Source organism: Atractosteus spatula, chromosome 28, assembly GCF_055471065.1.
Source record: "Atractosteus spatula isolate fAtrSpa1 chromosome 28, fAtrSpa1.hap1, whole genome shotgun sequence".
NCBI lineage: Eukaryota > Metazoa > Chordata > Actinopteri > Semionotiformes > Lepisosteidae > Atractosteus > Atractosteus spatula.
Genome location: NC_142733.1, coordinates 2,286,033 through 2,305,849, shown reverse-complemented (window position 1 = coordinate 2,305,849; position 19,817 = coordinate 2,286,033). Strand labels below are relative to the sequence as shown.

Genomic DNA, 19,817 nt, shown 5'->3' with positions numbered 1-19,817 from the left:
CCTGAGGCGGCGGTCTTTCATGAACGGCAGATATCTCCCAGTTAGACTCCGACTGCAGACCGACTGCGGGACTGGGGTGTGGGACGGCAGGAGGCAGAAGATGGAGGGAGTCTCCTCTGCTGTGGTTTTGGGGTGCACAGGAGCTCCGGGGGCTTCTGCTCCAGGCTATTGGGGGGTGGCACAGGTCTTGGCCGGGTTATGTTCTCATAAATAGGGTTGTCTGCAGGACAGAGGGAGAAGGACGTCAGACTGTACTGAGTACTGACGCACTGACTCACACACTCTCTCCTGCACGGTGGCGCACTGACACTGGGATCACCGCTGCGCCGCTCATCGTCAGCAGGGCTGAACTGCCCACAGCTCCGCTCCGCTAGGGCCTGACCTACAGTTCCTGCCGACACACTGTTCTAGTGAAACAAAGTTTCTCTTGCTGACAGTCCGATCGAGAGCTGCTGACTGACGAGGAGAAACTGAGACAAACAGGAAGACAGATGTGTAGAAAGGAAATTACAGAGGTTCCTCCACTTCTGCACACCAAAACATAGTGAAGGACACCACTGAAACAGTTACAGAAGAACTCAGACACACAGAGCCACAGACAGACCCTGTCTCCTACTCTCACGCCACCTGTCTGCCTCTCTGTCTCGCCAGCCTGTCTTTCTACCCTCTCCGTGGAGCTTGTGAGAGGAAGTTACACAACAACACAAGATGACTGTCTGCTCTGAAGCTCCCAGAGAAGACAGTACTGCCATCAGTGTGTGTGTGCGAGACCTTGCTGTTTGCGCTGCAGCTGCTGCAGCTGTACTGTCTGTGCAGTGAGAGCTTGCTGTCTGCTCTGCAGCTGCTCAGTCTGCCCAGTGAGAGCTCGCTGTCTGCACTGCAGCTGTGCAGTGAGAGTTTGCTATCTGTGATGCAGCTGCTGCAGCGTTACTGTCTGTGCAGTGAGAGCTTGCTGTCTGCGCTGCAGCTGCGCAGTTAGACTTTGCTATCTGTGATGCAGCTGCTGCAGCTGTACTGTCTGTGCAGTGAGAGCTTGCTGTCTGCTCTGCAGCTGCTCAGTCTGCCCAGTGAGAGCTCGCTGTCTGCACTGCAGCTGTGCAGTGAGAGTTTGCTATCTGTGATGCAGCTGCTGCAAATGCTCAGTCTGCGCAGTGAGAGTTTGCTGTCTGCACTGCAGCTGCTGCAGGGGTGCGCTCTGTGCTTCTGAGGCTGTGCACCGCCTGACAGATCTCCTCCCAGGCTGCACTCCTCCAGGGGACCATGCTGCTGCAGCAGGCCGCTGAGCTGTTTCAATGCTCTTCTATTATTATTAGTGGGGAGGAGAGCAGAGCGATGAAGCCAGTTCAGAGATGAGGATTATTAGGAGGCCATGACTGGTAAAGGCCAGGAGGAAATTTGGTCAGGACACTGGGGTAACACCTCTACTCTCTTTGAGAAACCCCCTGGGATTTTTAATGACCACAGGGACCCAGGACCTTGGTTTTATGTCTCATCCAAAGAACGGCACCTTTTTACAGTATAGTGTCCCCATCTCTATACTGGGGGCATAAGGACCCACATAGACCATAGGGTGAGTGCCCCCTACTGGTTTCACTAACACCACCACTTTCTTAAAGTCTGGCAGTGGATCAGAGTGAAAAGGCTAGGTAGCTCTGGCCTCAAGAACCGTAAAACAGTCCCCTGCTGGTCAGGTGTGGGAATGCAGCTCTTGAAATCAGCTCAGGGCTGGAGAAGTGATTGTCCAATTATGGTTCCTCCATCACATTGTATTTCAGTGTCATACTACAAGCTTCTTAATATTTGCTAATTAATTCAATTATATGATTAAGTGAACAGTTACATCGCTGAGCATCCCTCACCTCTTGTACCTGTGTTCCTGTGTTTCTGTTTCCAGTGCAGAAGGCAGTAACACACTGCTATCACTGCCAGGACTGCAGCTATTGTCCCCCCTGACATCAGCAACCACAGCATCCAGCCTGCAGAGAGAGCAGAGTGGAGGGGGAGGGGTGAGAGCGGAGAGGGTCAGACGCTGTGAGGGAAAGGGGGGCTCTCTCTCTGTTCTTGTGGTGTGGTTTGAACACTTGGTGCAAACAGGATGTGTTCTTTTATCTCTCTCTGTTATCATGATTGTCTGTAATACTTCTGATGTCACAGTGTGACCACAGCTATCAGACACAGAGCTGAGTGTGTGTTGGGCTCATAGCTGAGTGTGTGTTGGGCTCAGAGGTGAGTGTGTGTTGTGCTCAGAGGTGAGTGTGTGTTGTGCTCAGAGGTGAGTGTGTCTTGGGCTCAGAGCTGTGTGTGTTGTGCTCAGAGATGAGTGTGTGTTGTGCTCAGAGGTGAGTGTGTGCAGGACTCAGAGCTGTGTGTGTGTTGGGCTCAGAGCTGTGTGTGTTGGGCTCAGAGGTGAGTGTGTGTTGTGCTCAGAGCTTAGTGTGTGTTGGGCTCAGAGCTGTGTGTGTTGTGCTCAGAGGTGAGTGTGTGTTGTGCTCAGAGGTGAGTGTGTGTTGGGCTCAGAGGTGAGTGTGTGTTGGGCTCAGAGCTGTGTGTGTTGGGCTCAGAGGTGAGTGTGTGTTGGGCTCAGAGCTGTGTGTGTTGGGCTCAGAGGTGAGTGTGTGTTGGGCTCAGAGCTGTGTGTGTTGGGCTCAGAGGTGAGTGTGTGTTGTGCTCAGAGGTGAGTGTGTGTTGGGCTCAGAGCTGTGTGTGTTGTGCTCAGAGGTGAGTGTGTGTTGTGCTCAGAGGTGAGTGTGTGTTGGGCTCAGAGCTGTGTGTGTTGTGCTCAGAGGTGAGTGTGTGTTGGGCTCAGAGGTGAGTGTGTGTTGTGCTCAGAGGTGAGTGTGTGTTGTGCTCAGAGGTGAGTGTGTGTTGGGCTCAGAGCTGTGTGTGTTGGGCTCAGAGGTGAGTGTGTGTTTGGCTCAGAGCTGTGTGTGTTGGGCTCAGAGGTGAGTGTGTGTTTGGCTCAGAGCTGTGTGTGTTGGGCTCAGAGGTGAGTGTGTGTTGTGCTCAGAGGTGAGTGTGTGTTTGGCTCAGAGCTGTGTGTGTTGGGCTCAGAGCTGTGTGTGTGTTTGGCTCAGAGCTGTGTGTGTGTTGTGCTCAGAGGTGAGTGTGTGTTTGGCTCAGAGCTGTGTGTGTTGGGCTCAGAGGTGAGTGTGTGTTGGGCTCAGATCTGAGCAAATAAACAGTCACAGAGGGAGAGATGGAGAGAGGGATGAAACGGAATGAGAGAAGAAAGGGTAAAAGCCGGTTTAACCTGCTGGGCTTGTAACTGTGTGGTTCTTGTCTTCATTGATGACTACAGGGGAGACAGAGAGAGAGAGATGTCACGTCCAGTAGATACTATCTGTATCAGAGTGGCTCCAGCGCTCTCTGTACCCCGACACTACGCCTCAGGCTTCCACACACAAGCGCAGAGGGGGTGGAGAGACAGTGTCTGTGTGTTACCTGAGATGCCTGTATCTGAGGAGTTCCTCTGACCATCACTCATCTCTGCAGACAAAAAGGAGGGGTGGTTAGTCTAGCATTGACATTCAGCAGCCACTCAGTCCACTCTGTCCATCTCAGTTCACACTGTCAATCTCAGTCCACACTGTCCACCTCAGTCCACCTCAATTCGAACTGTCCATCTTAGTCCACTCTGTCCATTTCAATTCACACTGTCCATCTCAGTCCACACTGTCCATTTCAATCCACTCCCTCCCTGCGCCTCCAGCTGCCCCCTGCTCACCGAGGTCCACCTGGGTGCCATTGCTGCAGTGCCAGGCAAGACTGGGGATCTCTATCACCACGACACACACGTAGTGCCCACTGTCGCTGGCCGTGACCCCTTTCAGGGTCAGTGAAGACCAGTTTGCCTCCACCCGTTGGACAAGGTGACCCGCACCGTCCTGAGCTGATGTCTGGTTGGACGAGGCCAGTGCGGATATGAGCTTGGTGCCGTTCTGACAGCCTGACCCGGGACGATTCCCCTTCCTCCACTCCACCCGGAGCTGCACTGCCCCAGACTCAGCCCCGAAGCTGCAGTTCAGGGAGACAGACGAGCCGCTGGCGGCCGTGACCGGACCGGGAGGCTGGGATACCCACAGGACACTCTGAGCGCCGGCCGAGACTGGACACAGAGAATCAGGCAGAGAGGGAACAGAGGGAAGGTAACATTCTCAGCTCCTGCCCGTTGGACTGACCCTGTCCTCTCCAGAGTGACCCCTGGGCAGTCTGGCCTGTCTCACAAGTTTCTATGAAAGAGTCATCATGGAAGAAAACAGAATTGTCCAGACGCAGTGGTGAGCTGGGGACCTGCGTTCAGTTCTGCACCTGGAGTGCTGTCTGTGTGGAGTCTGTATGTTCTCCCCTTGTTCTCGTGGGTGTCCTCTGGTGACAGTGTGTGTCTGTGTCTGTGGGCCCGGCGATGGACTGACGTCCTGACCAGGTGTACCCTGCCATGTGCTTGAGGCTTGCTGGACAGGCTCTGGCACGTCGTGCGACCCTGAACTGGGTAAAGTGGTTTCGAACATGGATGGATGGAAAAACAAAATTGTAGTTTTTAAGGGACTAATGTGGCATGCATGTGTAGGAGCAGAATAAAGTGCAGTAAAGCACAGTAAAGTGCAGTGAAGCCCTTTGAGATCATGGTACAGCCCTGGGCCCTGGTGAAGCCCAGAGAGAGCACAGCGTGCTTCTTGTCGTGCTGGCTGAGTGCACTGCTCCCCCAGGCAGCCACATGTGGGGGCATCTGCACTCTGAACCCTGTTTCGTCTTGGCTCACTGCGCTGCTGTGGTCTGTGTGCAGTTGTGTAAGAGGGGGCACTGTGGTTTGACCTGTTCTGTGCTGATGCAGCTAGACCTGTGTGTGTGTGCGTGTCTGTATCCAGGTGTACTAGAAGAAAGAACATGACTTACTTGTTGTCAGTTTATAATGAATTAAGATCCTCTGCTTTACTGCAGCCAGTTAGACAGTGGTGCCCTCAGCTCCTCAGCGCCTGCTGTCCCAGACGTGGCCGCGGTTCCCGGACAGGAGGCGCTGGGGCTGCTGTCTGGCTGGGACAGGGCCTGTGCTGTCCTGTATGACAAGCTCGGTCTGCAGCGGGCCTGGGGCTGTCGATTGCTCAGAACTCCTGCCTACGCGCAGACTGAGGGGCGGCTGGCCGGACTGCACGTCTGCACTGCATCGGCAGGAGCGGCTTGCAGGAAACAGCACAGCACTCGCAACATGTGATGCTCAGCGGCTCAAAGCATCACTTACAGGATCTGTTTTGTAGACAGACGCACTCTGTAAACCTTAGATCTAGTTTTTCAGAATACACCCTGAACAAGGAGGAGAAGCTGTGCTTCCTTATGCTATCTGTAAAGGCAGGTGACCTTATACATGTCAAGAGCAAACCTAAATCTTCTTTTAAAATGTAATGACACCTTTATCCTTGGATCGATGCCTAATACTTTTGTTTTGTTTGTTTCCGAACACTGTTACTGACCACATCTGCTAAGATGCCGGGAGCCTCCAGGGCTTGCCCAGGTGTGTCCTGGTTTCTTACCTGTGAGTAGCAGCAGGTAGAGTCCTCCCTGGCCAGTAACCATGGCAGCGGGATGGCAGAGACACACTGCCTCCCCCCGTCTCTCACACAGGTCCTGCGCTCTGACAGGTGGACCCCAGCGGATTGACTGTGTAGCCCCTCTGTTGCTCTCAGGCACCAGTAGAGTTTCCTGTGCAGAGAGAGAACAAGAGGAGTTGGGGGTAGAAAGAGGAGGGGCGACAGAGAAAAGAAGAGAGAGGAGAGAGAGAAGAGAGAGAGGGAGAGAAGAGTAGAGAGAGAGGGATAGAAACTTTGAGAGATGAAAGGGGCACAGACAGCAATGAGAGGGAAGAGGGACAGGAAGAGAGAGATGTCAGTGTAAATTCTGTGTTACCACCCTGTGACTTACTGATGCTCCTCTGTGCCCCTGAGAAGCCCAGCAGCTTCAGTGTGTCCCCGGTCTCTCTCTCACTGCCCTGATCCTCCCTGAGTCACTGTACTCTCCAGATACGAGCATCAGCGTCAGACCCTGCACACAGCGCGTGTGTATATGTGTGTGCGTGCTTGTGTGTGTGCGCTGGAGCAGGTGTGGACACACTTACAGCCGGGCTGTGATGCCACACAGTGTCTCCCTGTAGTCTCTCCATGTGGAAATCACCCAGCACTCATCCCTCCTTTACCCTGGCCTGGACATGTCTTTCGTGGGACAAGGGCGAGAGCTGTAAGTAGGACAGACCACTGAGAAAGCAGGTCAGCCTCTGCTCTGTCCTCCTCAGCCATGGCACGGGGAGATCTGGCTGCGGATCTTGTGTGTCTCTTTTACCGCTGGCAGTTTGGACGTGCTGTGGTTTCAACAGTTCCTTGCAGTTTGGCGCCAATGTTTCACAAATAAAAACAACAATCTGCGGGACTTTGGAGCCAAAATCTTTTGAGGATTTCTGTAAATATCCTCCAGGACTTGTCTGAAGCGACACATAGCAGAATACCTCGGGACAGGGAAAGTGATTCTGCATAGCTTGTGGCTTCCAGTCTTGCACGCCTCCCCACATGTCAAATTAGGCGACACCGACTTGCATCAGTTCGCGCTGAGCAGTTCTCAGCTGCGCAGACCCTTCTGAACTACATTACCCAGCAGCCCGGCGCCTGCGCACTGCGGCGGGGTTGCCACTGGTCGCTTTCGAGGAGGATGCTGCGCGCTTAGGCAGCATCAGCACCCGGTCCGTCTGAGGAACAGCTGAGCGGAGGGAGAAGAGGAGATTAACACAACGGCAGCGCGAAACGCAGGAGGCGACATGGCTGATCAGAAGGCAAGTAGGGTTCGTTGGCCCAGTTGCATGAGCTGCGGCGGCTTGAATGTTTTTATTTTTGCTGCAGTAGGTGGTGGGTGGGGAAATAACGCGTGTGGCATGGAGTCGCGCCGCGCATCACCGACCTTTGCTCGGGATACCGGCGGCCGTCGGGGAACAGAGTCGATTGCGCTCCGAGTCTGCGAGTCAGGACGAGCTGAGCAGTAACGGTTCTTCCTCTGCCTTCGTACTGCCGCGGTTATCGATATCCTGCCGCCTGCATTGATATAAGTGCCGCGCTGGAGCAGCGCTGGTACCGTCGCCGCAGTCTGCAGTGTCCGCCTCGGCGGCAGGGCCGCTCCCACAGCTCCGAGAGCGGCCCTGGACAGGACAGGTGTGCACCTCTCCCGTCACACAGTCCGTCGGCGCGACGTTTACTTAAAACCCCTGCTCGTACTGTATACTCACAGCAGGCAAAAAACCCTACACGACAGACAGCTGCTGCGCTCGGTCTTTTGTGCCCTGCGCTCCAGAAGAAGGAGCCCGCAGGATAAACCGCCGTTCGGCCCTGATTCCAGGATGTGTGCGGGCCCACCTGCGTCGGCCCAGCAGTACACGGGACACGCCTTAACATTATTGATCAGGAATCCTGTTCTGTATGTACACACGGCAAATTAACGGCTTCCCGTTGGCAAGGAGATCGGTTAGGGTCGCTATGGCCCCTGCGTCGTTATCAGCATCATTATAACAAGGCACTGACGGAGAGAGGAGCATTCTCTCTGAATCTGCATCTCTACACTTACTGCAGGTACACTAGTTTCTAGCCAGCCAAATCAGAAGCCATTCACACGAATTGTTTCTGTGCATATTGTTTTGCATGTTGTGTTGCTGTTGCTTGGCTGCAGTGGACTGTGCGTTGTGCCCTGCGGGTCAGAAGGGGCTCCAGCTGCCCGCGCCCCTGGATGTGCAGATGTGTGAGGAGCTGGGGTGCTGTATCGGTGGCCTTGCTGCTGCTGATCCTCAGCTCCTCTGGTGCTTGTAGTCCCTTTACCCAGAGGGCATTGCTTCCTGCCTTCACACAGAGTGGCTTCACAGGTCAGGGGTCACTGGGCATCTGTCCTGCCTGTGACCGGTACCAAAAGAAGCTACCACTATCGCAGAGAAGGAACACTGCTTATGAGACAAATTCAGCTTTAGTTACTGAAAGCTACAATGATTTTGAAAGACGTAAAATAAAATTGAGTCAGTGTCTCTCCTTGTCCTCCCGGTGTCAGTGTCTCTCTCTCTTTGTCCTCCCTGTGTCAATGTCTTTCTCTCTTTGTCCTCCTGGTGTCAGTGTGTCTTTCTCCTTGTCCTCCTGTTGTCAGTGTGTGTCTCTCCTTGTCCTCCCGGTGTCAGTGTCTCTCTCTCTTTGTCCTCTTGGTGTCAGTGTCTCTCTCTTTGTCCTTCTAGTGTCAGTGTCTCTCTGTCTTTGTCCTCCTGGTGTCAATGTCTCTCTCTCTCTTTGTCCTTCTAGTGTCAGTGTCTCTCTCTCTTTGTCCTCCTGGTGTTAGTGTCTCTCTCCTCATCCTCCTGGTGTCAATGTCTCTCTCTCTCTTTGTCCTTCTAGTGTCAATGTCTCTCTCTTTGTCCTCCTGGTGTTAGTGTCTCTCTCCTCATCCTCCTGGTGTCAATGTCTCTCTCTCTCTTTGTCCTTCTAGTGTCAGTGTCTCTCTCTCTTTGTCCTCCAGGTGTTAGTGTCTCTCCTCTTGTCCTCCTGGTGTCAATGTCTCTCTCTCTTTGTCCTCCTGGTGTCAGTGTGTCTTTCTCCTTGTCCTCCTGTTGTGAGTGTGTGTCTCTCCTTGTCCTCCTGGTGTCAATGTCTCTCTCTCTTTGTCCTCCTGGTGTCAGTGTGTCTTTCTCCTTGTCCTCCTGGTGTCAATGTCTCTCTCTCTTTGTCCTCCCGGTGTCAGTGTCTCTCTCTCTTTGTCCTCTTGGTGTCAGTGTCTCTCTCTCTTTGTCCTTCTAGTGTCAGTGTCTCTCTCTCTTTGTCCTCCAGGTGTTAGTGTCTCTCCTCTTGTCCTCCTGGTGTCAATGTCTCTCTCTCTTTGTCCTCCTGGTGTCAGTGTGTCTTTCTCCTTGTCCTCCTGTTGTCAGTGTGTGTCTCTCCTTGTCCTCCTGGTGTCAGGGTCTCTCTCCTCATCCTCCTGGTGTCAGTGTCTCTCCTTGTCCTCCTGGTGTCAGGGTCTCTCTCTCTCCTTGTCCTCCTTGTGTTTGTGTCTCTCTCTCCTTGTCCTCCGGGTGACAGGGTCTCTCTCCTTGTCCTCCTGGTGTTAGTGTGTCTCCTAACCCTTGTGCTGTGACCTCTACTGTTTCAGGAAGCTTTGAGAAAAATCACCACCACCTTGGCACTGAAGAATGAGGAAATTCAAAACTTTGTGTGCACTGTGAAACAAACCCTGCAGAACCTGGAGGTACTAGAACTGACTTCCTGACTGACACACTGACAATTGTCACACTGCCCGATTGTCGCACTGACTGTCTGACACGCTAACTGACTTACTGACTGACTGACACACTGACAACTGTCACACTGACTGTCTGACACACTCACAACTGTCACACTGACTGTCTGACACACCAAGAGCTGTCACACTGACCGTCTGACACACCGAGAGCTGTCATACTGACTGTCTGACACACTGAGAGCTGTCACACTGACTGACATGCTAACTGTCACACTGACTGTCTGACACACTGCCTGTCTGATACACTGACTGATGGAAACTCTGACTGTCTGACGCATTGACTTTCTGACAGATTTGCCTGTCACATTGACTGTTTGACACACTGACTGACACACTGTCACACTGCCTGAGTGACACACTGACAGCCTGAGGCACTGACAACTGTCACACTGACTGACACACAAGGTCATAATAAGACATTATACAGCTCTAACATGTTAAAAAGCTCAACTGCACCTCAAATTGCGAATACAAGTCGACAACAAGCTCACACAATGAGGCTGAGCCCCGCTCTCTCCCTGACCCCCAGGGAAACGCCACCCGTGTGCAGCAGGACCTGGAGGCGGAGTTCAGCTCTCTGTACTCTGTGCTGGATGAGCTGAAGGAGAACATGGTGACCCGCATCAAGCAGGAGAGAGCCAGCCGCATCTATGAGCTGCAGGTCTGTCCGTCTCTCCGTAGTTCAGCTGCACCAGAGTGGAGCACATCGCCATCAGGAGCCCTCTGGGCAGAGTCCGCAGCTGTAGCAGCTGAGTGGCTCCCTCTCGTCTTGTGCTGTTCGATTCAGATCAACCAGCTTTACTGGCCTGACTGAGGGATAACAGTGATGTCAAAGCAGGAACAATGAGCACGACATTCGCAGACATTTACAACAACAACAACAACATTATTATTATTATAGGTGCTTTTAGATGCAGCCAATGTTTTATTGCCCTCTCCTGTGTGCTAATAAGTGGGTACTGGCCTAATTCGGCCCTGCATGCGCTGTTAGGAGTTTTTCTCTGCGCATTGAGGATGTTTTTACAGAATTCTGTATGCAGAGTTTTTATGGGGTGTTTGTCCCATTGAGTGTAATCCCTGTCCGTAACTGGACACCAGACTTCACTGCCGTGTAGGCCAATGGGTTGGTTCACATTTTCAAATAATTGGAGCCAGAGGTTTGTGGGGGGATTGATATTATAGAGCCTCCTTCTTGTGGTGTAGAAAGACTTGTGCGCCTTCTCCTTCAGCACCCTCTCTGCTAGGTCAGACTCGCTGATGAACTGGTCTTCAGACCAGTTATGTGCAGCTGGCCGTGCGCTCTCACTGCTGCCCTCTGTCCTCTGTGTCGCTGGGCCGCAGGGGAATGCTTGTGCTGTCCTGGTGATCTGTCTCCTCGTGTCCCATTAGAGCCAGCTGACAGCGTGCACCAAGGCGCTGGAGAGCTCGGAGGAACTGCTGGATCTGGCCAATCAGACGCTGTGCTCGGCCGAGACGGACAGCTTCAATCAGGTGAGACCTGCAGGCAGTGTGAGTGTCAGGACTGCTCAGCCTGCTATTCTAACGCTAGAGTTAATTTGAAGGAAGGGAATACAGTGAGAGTTGTGTGCAGGAGGGAGGGGGAGAGTGGAGCAAATCTTTGGTTGACATTTTGAAGAGCCTGTCAATTACTAACACCTCTGTCTCTTTCTCTCTTTTCCTCTTCTGCCTTGTTTATCTCCCCTCCCTGACAGGCTGCCAAAGAGATTAAGGATAGGTACAGTACTGCCCCCCTGTCCTCACAGTCTGTGAGTTTGTCAGCCTGCTTCTCAACACTGACAGGCACAGCCCTCCTTCTTTCTCACCACCTGTCCTCTCTCCTCTCCTTCCCCCTGCGCTGGGAGACTCTGAGACTGGTCCCCGGCCTCTGTTCAGTAGTCTTATCGGTTCATAACCCAATCAACACTCCATCAGTGGCTGAAGTCAGTCAGTCTTCATCCCCTTACCATGCTGTGTCCTTATCCCACATCTGCCTGTCTGTCCATGAGTCTGTCTGCTAATGATGGCCATGTAACTGTGTATGCTGACACTGTCTGTCCATCTGTACTGCGTTCCTCTCTAGGTACACCCTGTAGTGTCTGTGTGTCTGTACGCTGACCCTGTCTGTGTGTCTGTACGCTGACCCTGTCTGTGTCTGTACACTGACCCTGTCTGTGTCTGTGTGTCTGTACACTGACCCTGTCTGTGTCTGTACACTGGCCCTGTCTGTGACTGTGTGTCTGTACACTGACCCTGTCTGTGTCTGTACACTGAACCTGTCTGTGTCTGTGTGTCTGTATACTGACCTTGTCTGTGTCTGTACACTGACCCTGTCTGTGTGTCTGTACACTGACGCTGTCCATGTCTGTATGTCCGCAGTGTGACCATGGCCCCTGCGTTCCGTCTGTCCCTGAAGCCAAAGGTCAGTGACAACATGAGTCACCTGATGGTGGACTTTTCCCCTGAGAGGAACATGCTGCTGGCCCTCAAATTCCTGCCAGGTAATTCAGTGCTAGCCCTGTGCTGCTTACCCCTTCATCTCTTCCTCTCCATGTCTGCCTCCCTGACATCAGTCTCTACCTCTCAGTCCTTCTGTCTGTCATTTCTGGACAGTGACCTCTCACACCACCACTCTCCCCACTCTCCTACCCCTGCCTTCCTCTGCTTCCTCCCTCTATTCCAGTGCCCGGGACCCCAGAGATCCAGCAGTCGGAATGCCTGGTGTGTGATAACAATGTCCGGGTAGTGTGGACGGTTTCCGAGCCCGATTCCAAGATTGACCACTACATCCTGGAGTACCGTCGGACCAACCACCCGGGGCCACCGCGCGCCAAAGAGGAACATCCCTGGATGGTGATGGAGGGCATCCGCGACACCGAGTACACCTTGACAGGTACAGGTGACACAACACAATACACCTTGACCAGGTGGCACAATTACACCCTGTTTGTGTGTGATTACCGGCATCTGTGTGTGATTACTGCTGCCTTTTTGTGATTACTGCTGTCTGTGTGTGATTTCCATTGACTGCGCATGATTACTGCAGTCTGTGGGTGATTACCGGTGTCTGTGTGTGATTAGTGCTGTGTATGATTACTGCTATCTGTGGTTGATTACCTGTGTTTGTGTGTGATTACTGCTTTCTGTGAGTGATTACCAGTGTCTCTGTATGATTATTGCTGTGTGTGTAGGATTACTGGTGTCTGTGTGTGATTATTGCTGTCTTTGTGTAATTACAGGTCTCTGTGTGATTACTGCTTTTTGTGGATGATTACCAGTGTCTTTGTGTGATTAGTTCAATTCAATTCAATTCAAGGTGATTTATTAGCATGACCGATGGGTACAATTAGTGTTGCCAAAGCAAATAGAAATAATACAATTAACATGAAACAAAATAAAAATAAAATAAAATCTACAGACATTTACAGCAAAGACATTATAAAATATTTACATATACTGTAAACATATTGAGCATTACTGGGGGACAGATTCACTGTTCCTCAGGCTGTGACAGGAGATCACATACTGGGCTGCCAGTTTAGCTGAGTTCCCTCCTACCTCTCCCAGTAGGATTGGGACTCGTTGTGATTCTGGCAGATGTGGGCACTCTGGGATTAGATTTCTGAATTTAGGGAAGAATGTTTCTCTAATCCCAGAATATCTGTCACAGTGCAGTAGGAAGTGCACCTCTGTCTCTATTTCTCCCCGCTGGCAGTGGGAGCACAGCCTGTCCTCTCTGGACAGCCAGGTCTGCCTGTGTCACCCAGTTTCTATGGCCAGGCTGTGGTCACTGAGCCTGTACTTCATCAGGGTCTGTTTCTTTTTGCTGTTTCTTATCTTGGTCAAATATTCGGCTAGTGTGTATTGTCTGTTGAGGGTTCTGTAGCATTCCAGTTTGTGTGTGAGTGTCCCAGTGTGTGAGATATTGCTGTTTGATCTGTGCTGTGATGTGGTTGAGTCTGAGTTGTGGTGCTCTAGCAGTGCTGTCCTGATGCTGGTTAGTGTCTGTGTGGCTTGGGTCAGTGAGCCTCAGGACCAGCTGGCTCAGGGGGCTCTGTTTTGGGCTCAGCTCTTGGCTCACCAGGGCTTTGTGGTGGTAGGAATTTTGGTCGCTGTTTTTTAGGTGTAGTCAATACTCTTTTCTGTATGTTTATCAATAGTGGGTACTGGCCTAATTCGTCCCTTCACCCGTTGTTAGGTGTTTTTCTCTGCACATCGAGGATGTTTCTACAGATCTCCATGTGCAGAGTTTCTGTGGGGTGTTTGTCCCATTGAGTCTGTGAGGGGACCCCACTCTTCATTGCCATATAGGGCAATTGGTTGGATTACACTTTCAAATATTTGATGCCAGATTCTTGTTAGTGGGTTGATGTTGAAGAGCCTCCTTCTTATTGCGTAGAAAGCCCTGAGTGCCTTCTTCCTCAGTGCCTTCAACTACCAGGTCAAAACTCCCAGATGAGCTCATAGTCAGACCAAGATATGTGTAGCTGGATGTGTGCTCCAATGTGTTGTTGTTGAGTGTGAATTTGTACCTGTTTCCCCGAGGTCTGGCTTTCTTCTGGAAGACCATGACTCTGGTCTTGTCCAGATTGACTGTCAGCGCCCAGGTCTGACAGTACTGCTCCAGCAGTGCCAGGTTCTGCTGCAGCCAATCTGACTCTTGCTCAGGACATTGTGTTTGGTAAGGAAAGCCAGTATTCGTGTATTCAGGATACTTCAGAATACCTTCCCTAGGTTACTGTTCATACAGATGCCCCGGTAGTTGTTGGAATCGAGTCTATCTCCACTCTTATAGATGGGCGTGATCAGTCCTTGGTTCCAGGCCTCGTGGAAACATCCGACTGTCATGATGAGATTGAGGAATTTGAGCAGGGCTTGTTGCAACTTTGAGCTGCTGTGTCTCAGCATCTCGTTGTTGGCTCCATCTTGGCCACAGGCTTTGCGTGGTCTGAGAGCCTGGAGTTTGTCCAGTAGCTCCTGCTCAGTGATTGGGGAGTCTAAGGGGTTTTGGTTGTCTTTGATAGCCAATTCCAAAATTTCAAGTTTTTCATAAATGGTGTTTTGGTCTTATTGATTTGTATTTGGGAGTTTTTGATAGAGATTTTTAGAGATGTTTGCCAGATTGTTCAATTTTGGATGGCAAATTCTTCTGGTTTTGATTTATTTAAATTGTTCCACTTCTCCTAGAAACAGTTCTGATTTAGTGACTCCTCAATTTCTGCAAGTTGTTTATTTATGTATGTGTTTCTTTTCTTTTTCAGCGTGTGTTTGTAAAGTTTTACTGAATCACAGTAGCTATGGCGCAGATCTGTGTTGTGTGGTTGTCTGTGTTTTTGATTTGAGAGTTTTCGTAGTGCATTTCTGATGTTATTGCATTCCGTATCAAACCACTTTTCTTTTGCTTTTGTTTTTTGGTAGTTTTTTTATTTAGTTGTTTTTAGCTTAGATTTTGATGCAAGTTTGTGGAATAGGTGATTTAGTTTTGTGTGGCCAAGTTTATGGCTAATTTGTTGGTTTGATATAGAGTGTTTAGGAATGTGTCTAACAGTGCCTGAATTTCTTCATCGCCCAGTGCAGTTTGGTATCTGTCTAAGATGTCTGTGTCCCATCTGTACGCCTGTTTGAGGTCGTACAGCAGGCTGAGCTGTGTCAGTATGTCTCTGTGCTGGTGTGCTCTCTTCATGTAGAGTGTGATCTACTGATACAGGAGGGGTCCAGGTCAGTGATGGCGTAGTCCACCACACTGCTGCCCAGAGCTGAGCTGTAGGTGAACCTGCCTAGAGAGTCCCCTCTAGTCCTGCCGGCTCTAGCAGTGCTGTCCTGATGCTGGTTAGTGTCTGTGTGGCTTGGGTCAGTGAGCCTCAGGACCAGCTGGCTCAGGGGGCTCTGTTTTGGGCTCAGCTCTTGGCTCACCAGGGCTTTGTGGTGGTAGGAATTTTGGTCGCTGTTTTTTAGGTGTAGTCAATACTCTTTTCTGTATGTTTATCAATAGTGGGTACTGGCCTAATTCGTCCCTTCACCCGTTGTTAGGTGTTTTTCTCTGCACATCGAGGATGTTTCTACAGATCTCCATGTGCAGAGTTTCTGTGGGGTGTTTGTCCCATTGAGTCTGTGAGGGGACCCCACTCTTCATTGCCATATAGGGCAATTGGTTGGATTACACTTTCAAATATTTGATGCCAGATTCTTGTTAGTGGGTTGATGTTGAAGAGCCTCCTTCTTATTGCGTAGAAAGCCCTGAGTGCCTTCTTCCTCAGTGCCTTCAACTACCAGGTCAAAACTCCCAGATGAGCTCATAGTCAGACCAAGATATGTGTAGCTGGATGTGTGCTCCAATGTGTTGTTGTTGAGTGTGAATTTGTACCTGTTTCCCCGAGGTCTGGCTTTCTTCTGGAAGACCATGACTCTGGTCTTGTCCAGATTGACTGTCAGCGCCCAGGTCTGACAGTACTGCTCCAGCAGTGCCAGGTTCTGCTGCAGCCAATCTGACTCTTGCTCAGGACATTGTGTTTGGTAAGGAAAGCCAGTATTCGTGTATTCAGGATACTTCAGAATACCTTCCCTAGGTTACTGTTCATACAGATGCCCCGGTAGTTGTTGGAATCGAGTCTATCTCCACTCTTATAGATGGGCGTGATCAGTCCTTGGTTCCAGGCCTCGTGGAAACATCCGACTGTCATGATGAGATTGAGGAATTTGAGCAGGGCTTGTTGCAACTTTGAGCTGCTGTGTCTCAGCATCTCGTTGTTGGCTCCATCTTGGCCACAGGCTTTGCGTGGTCTGAGAGCCTGGAGTTTGTCCAGTAGCTCCTGCTCAGTGATTGGGGAGTCTAAGGGGTTTTGGTTGTCTTTGATAGCCAATTCCAAAATTTCAAGTTTTTCATAAATGGTGTTTTGGTCTTATTGATTTGTATTTGGGAGTTTTTGATAGAGATTTTTAGAGATGTTTGCCAGATTGTTCAATTTTGGATGGCAAATTCTTCTGGTTTTGATTTATTTAAATTGTTCCACTTCTCCTAGAAACAGTTCTGATTTAGTGACTCCTCAATTTCTGCAAGTTGTTTATTTATGTATGTGTTTCTTTTCTTTTTCAGCGTGTGTTTGTAAAGTTTTACTGAATCACAGTAGCTATGGCGCAGATCTGTGTTGTGTGGTTGTCTGTGTTTTTGATTTGAGAGTTTTCGTAGTGCATTTCTGATGTTATTGCATTCCGTATCAAACCACTTTTCTTTTGCTTTTGTTTTTTGGTAGTTTTTTTATTTAGTTGTTTTTAGCTTAGATTTTGATGCAAGTTTGTGGAATAGGTGATTTAGTTTTGTGTGGCCAAGTTTATGGCTAATTTGTTGGTTTGATATAGAGTGTTTAGGAATGTGTCTAACAGTGCCTGAATTTCTTCATCGCCCAGTGCAGTTTGGTATCTGTCTAAGATGTCTGTGTCCCATCTGTACGCCTGTTTGAGGTCGTACAGCAGGCTGAGCTGTGTCAGTATGTCTCTGTGCTGGTGTGCTCTCTTCATGTAGAGTGTGATCTACTGATACAGGAGGGGTCCAGGTCAGTGATGGCGTAGTCCACCACACTGCTGCCCAGAGCTGAGCTGTAGGTGAACCTGCCTAGAGAGTCCCCTCTAGTCCTGCCGTTGACGATGTACAGGCCCAGCCCTTGACAGAGCTGCAGCAGCTCGCGCCCGGTGCTGTTGACCGTGGTGTCATGGCTGCACCTGTGTGAGGTGACCGGTGTGTGGTACAGAGGGGATTGTCCGAATACGTGTGGTACAGAGGGGATTGTCCGAATACTCAACTTGCTCTCCATGAGACACACAGACAGAGAGAGAAGCTTGGGGTCAGAGCGCAGGGTCAGCCATTTATATGGCGCCCCTGGAGCAGTTGGGGTTTAGGGCCTTGCTCAGGGGCCCAACAGAGTAGGATTCCTCTGCCGGCCGCGGGATACGAACCGGCAACCTTCTAGCCACAGGCACAGATCCTTAGCCAGAGGGCCACTGCACCACCCTGTGTAGGATTACTGGTGTCTGTGTGTGATTACACTGTCTGTGGGTGATTACCGGTGTCTGTGTGTGATTAGTGCTGTCTGTGGGTGATTACCAGTGTCTCTGTGTGATCACTGCCTTCTGTGTATGACTGCTGTGCTGTACTCCCTGCAGGTCTGCGGTTCGACACGCAATACATGACGTTCCGTGTGAAGGCGTGTAACAAGGCTGTGGCCGGGGAATTCTCAGAACCCATTACCTTGGAAACAAGCGGTGAGCACCTGGGGGGTTGGAGGGTGAGGAGAGCTCTGGGACCAGGCGGGTGGCTGGAGCCGAAAGAGCAAGACTGATAACTCTGCTGTCCCACAGCCTTCCTGTTCAAGCTGGATGCTGCCTCGGCCCACCAGAACCTGCGAGTGGAAGAGCTTAGTGTGGAGTGGGATGCCACGGGCGGAAAGGTCCAGGACATCCGCAAGGACAAGAACCGGACCAGCTCGCCCATGCACTCCCCTGCCAGGTCTGTCCTTCAGTCACTGTCCATCCATCAGTCAGTGTCCATCTCCGTCTGTCCTGCTGTCAGTCAGTGTCCATCTCCGTCTCCTGTCCTGTCAGCCTGGACTGCTCTATCCCTCAGTCTCTGCTCTGCCCCCTGCAGGACAGCGGCGATGTCTCCCAAGAGAGCGCCCTCGTCTCGGGGGGGCCGGGACCGGTTCACCGCGGAGTCCTACACTGTCCTGGGTGAGAGTGGGAGCGGCAGATGCTTTGGGTGTGGATAGTACAGAGGTCCTGGTGGATACAGAGACAGAGTATAGCCTGCTTGTCCAGCGGTCTCTCTTACCCTTCCTGTCTTCTGTTTCCCTCATTGCCTGTCTGCCCCCCCTCCCTCCTGCAGGGGACATGGCAATTGAGGGGGGGCAGCAGTACTGGGAGGTGCGCTTTGACCGCGACAGCAAGGCGTTTGCGGTGGGCGTGGCGCTGCGCTCACTGGGCCGCTTCGACCAGCTGGGGAAGAGCAGCGCCTCCTGGTGTCTGCACCTCAACAACTGGCTGCAGCTCAGCTTCACCGCCAAGCACAACAACAAAGCGCGCAGCCTGGAGGGGCCCGTGCCAGACCGCATCGGGGTCTACTGCAACTACGAGGAGGGTGAGAGCAGCGCACTGCCCTGTCCCTGTCCCTCCCTGTCCCCTTCTCTAGTCTGACTGGCTTGCTTGTCTTGCAGGCCTGCTGTCCTTCTACAATGCCAGAACCAAGCAGCTGATCCACACCTTCAGAGCCAGATTCACCCAACCTGTAGTTCCTGCGTTCATGGTGAGGACTGTGGGGGAGAGAGGGGAGGGGGAAACAGCTCTCTGTCACACAGCTGCACACAGGCTGACTCCCTAGCTTGCTGTCGCCCCCCGCAGGTGTGGAATGGCAGTTTTTCGGTGCAGACAGGGCTGCAGGTGCCCAGCGCTGTGCAGTGCCTGCAGAAGAGGAACAGCGGCACCAGCAGCTCCAACGCCAGCCTCACCTAGTGCCCACCGGATCAGGCTAGAACCACTGCAGAACCTCATCCAGATCCGGCCCTGGGTGCTGTCCGGGGCTGCTCCTGACACTAACCTCGCTCAGCCCAAGCCAGCTCATCACACAGACCTGGTCACTGAAGAACATCAATCAGAACCAGCGCTCTTTAACATCTGATCCACAACACGCTGCCTGTGACTCTGACAGGGGAGGAATACAGTCTGTCTCACCTCAGTTTTGCACCGTGGCTGGCCAATGTGTTGTGCCTTTTAAGTAGTAACATATATTTTTAATCTTAATAGTCTTGAATAATTATTGTAGTCGGTCTCAGTATGAGCACGAATATCACAATCTAGGATGATCCTTTTTGAGGCTACATAGTCCCTTATCCCTTGAGTCAGAGGGGCGAAGCTGAGCTGAAAGAGACTGACGCTTGTGGGGATTGGAGGGAAAAGGTCTGGCATCCCTGACTGTTTAACTGCTTCATTAGTTTGAAAAGGACTGGCAGGGGGAGGTGGATGTGGTTTTGTAAAGGTTGTGCTGAATTCTGAGAGGAATTCGTGAAAATGAATTTTGCCTTCATTTTGTGTGATATGTTTCCCCCTGGTGGCTGTAAACGGTCAATGTTTAGTCACACGACTTGGGGATATTGGATCAGTGTGCCGCACAAGGCGTTTGATAGAGGGTTTTGATTTATGAGAGGGGAATACTGCTGTGGTAACCAGTATTAACACCTGTCATCCTAATTTATTAAAGATGACTCTTCATGACAAGCACTAAAGTGATTATTCCTGCTCTTTCAGAAAGAGACAGGTGTGGTGTGAATGTAATTTGGTTTGTAGGCTCACATTGCTTTTTGGTCAACTTCAAGCCTAGGATTTTTAAATTTATTTAAAGGAAAAAATAAACTGCTCACCTGTAAATGCTTTTGGCTTTTCTTGTGTGTCCAGGTTGTCTGTCTGCACTGAGACTGTTTTTGAAAGCCAATGCAAGAGCCCAGGGCTGCTGTGTCTTTTCTGACTCTGCAGAGCCGGTC

General features: G+C 51.2%; 2 protein-coding genes across 2 annotated transcripts; one reads left to right on the top strand and one right to left on the bottom strand.

The window, feature by feature from the left end:
- Positions 1–6: 6 nt before the first annotated feature.
- Positions 7–5,653, bottom strand: LOC148813698 (uncharacterized). The gene is made up of 6 exons (XM_088907540.1): positions 5,526–5,653; positions 3,725–4,105; positions 3,442–3,486; positions 3,251–3,292; positions 1,860–1,976; positions 7–220 (listed from the first exon to the last, which is right to left on the bottom strand). The coding sequence occupies exons 1-6, from the start codon at positions 5,566–5,568 to the stop codon at positions 42–44; spliced, it is 807 nt and encodes a 268-aa protein (XP_088763666.1). The 5' UTR covers positions 5,569–5,653; the 3' UTR covers positions 7–41.
- A 1,005-nt stretch (positions 5,654–6,658) lies between these two features.
- Positions 6,659–19,704, top strand: fsd1 (fibronectin type III and SPRY domain containing 1). Its single transcript, XM_088907418.1, has 13 exons — positions 6,659–6,811; positions 9,148–9,243; positions 9,827–9,958; positions 10,687–10,788; positions 11,010–11,032; positions 11,674–11,795; positions 11,978–12,187; positions 17,452–17,550; positions 17,647–17,794; positions 17,933–18,015; positions 18,170–18,421; positions 18,498–18,586; positions 18,682–19,704. The coding sequence occupies exons 1-13, from the start codon at positions 6,797–6,799 to the stop codon at positions 18,790–18,792; spliced, it is 1,482 nt and encodes a 493-aa protein (XP_088763544.1). The 5' UTR covers positions 6,659–6,796; the 3' UTR covers positions 18,793–19,704.
- Positions 19,705–19,817: the final 113 nt, after the last annotated feature.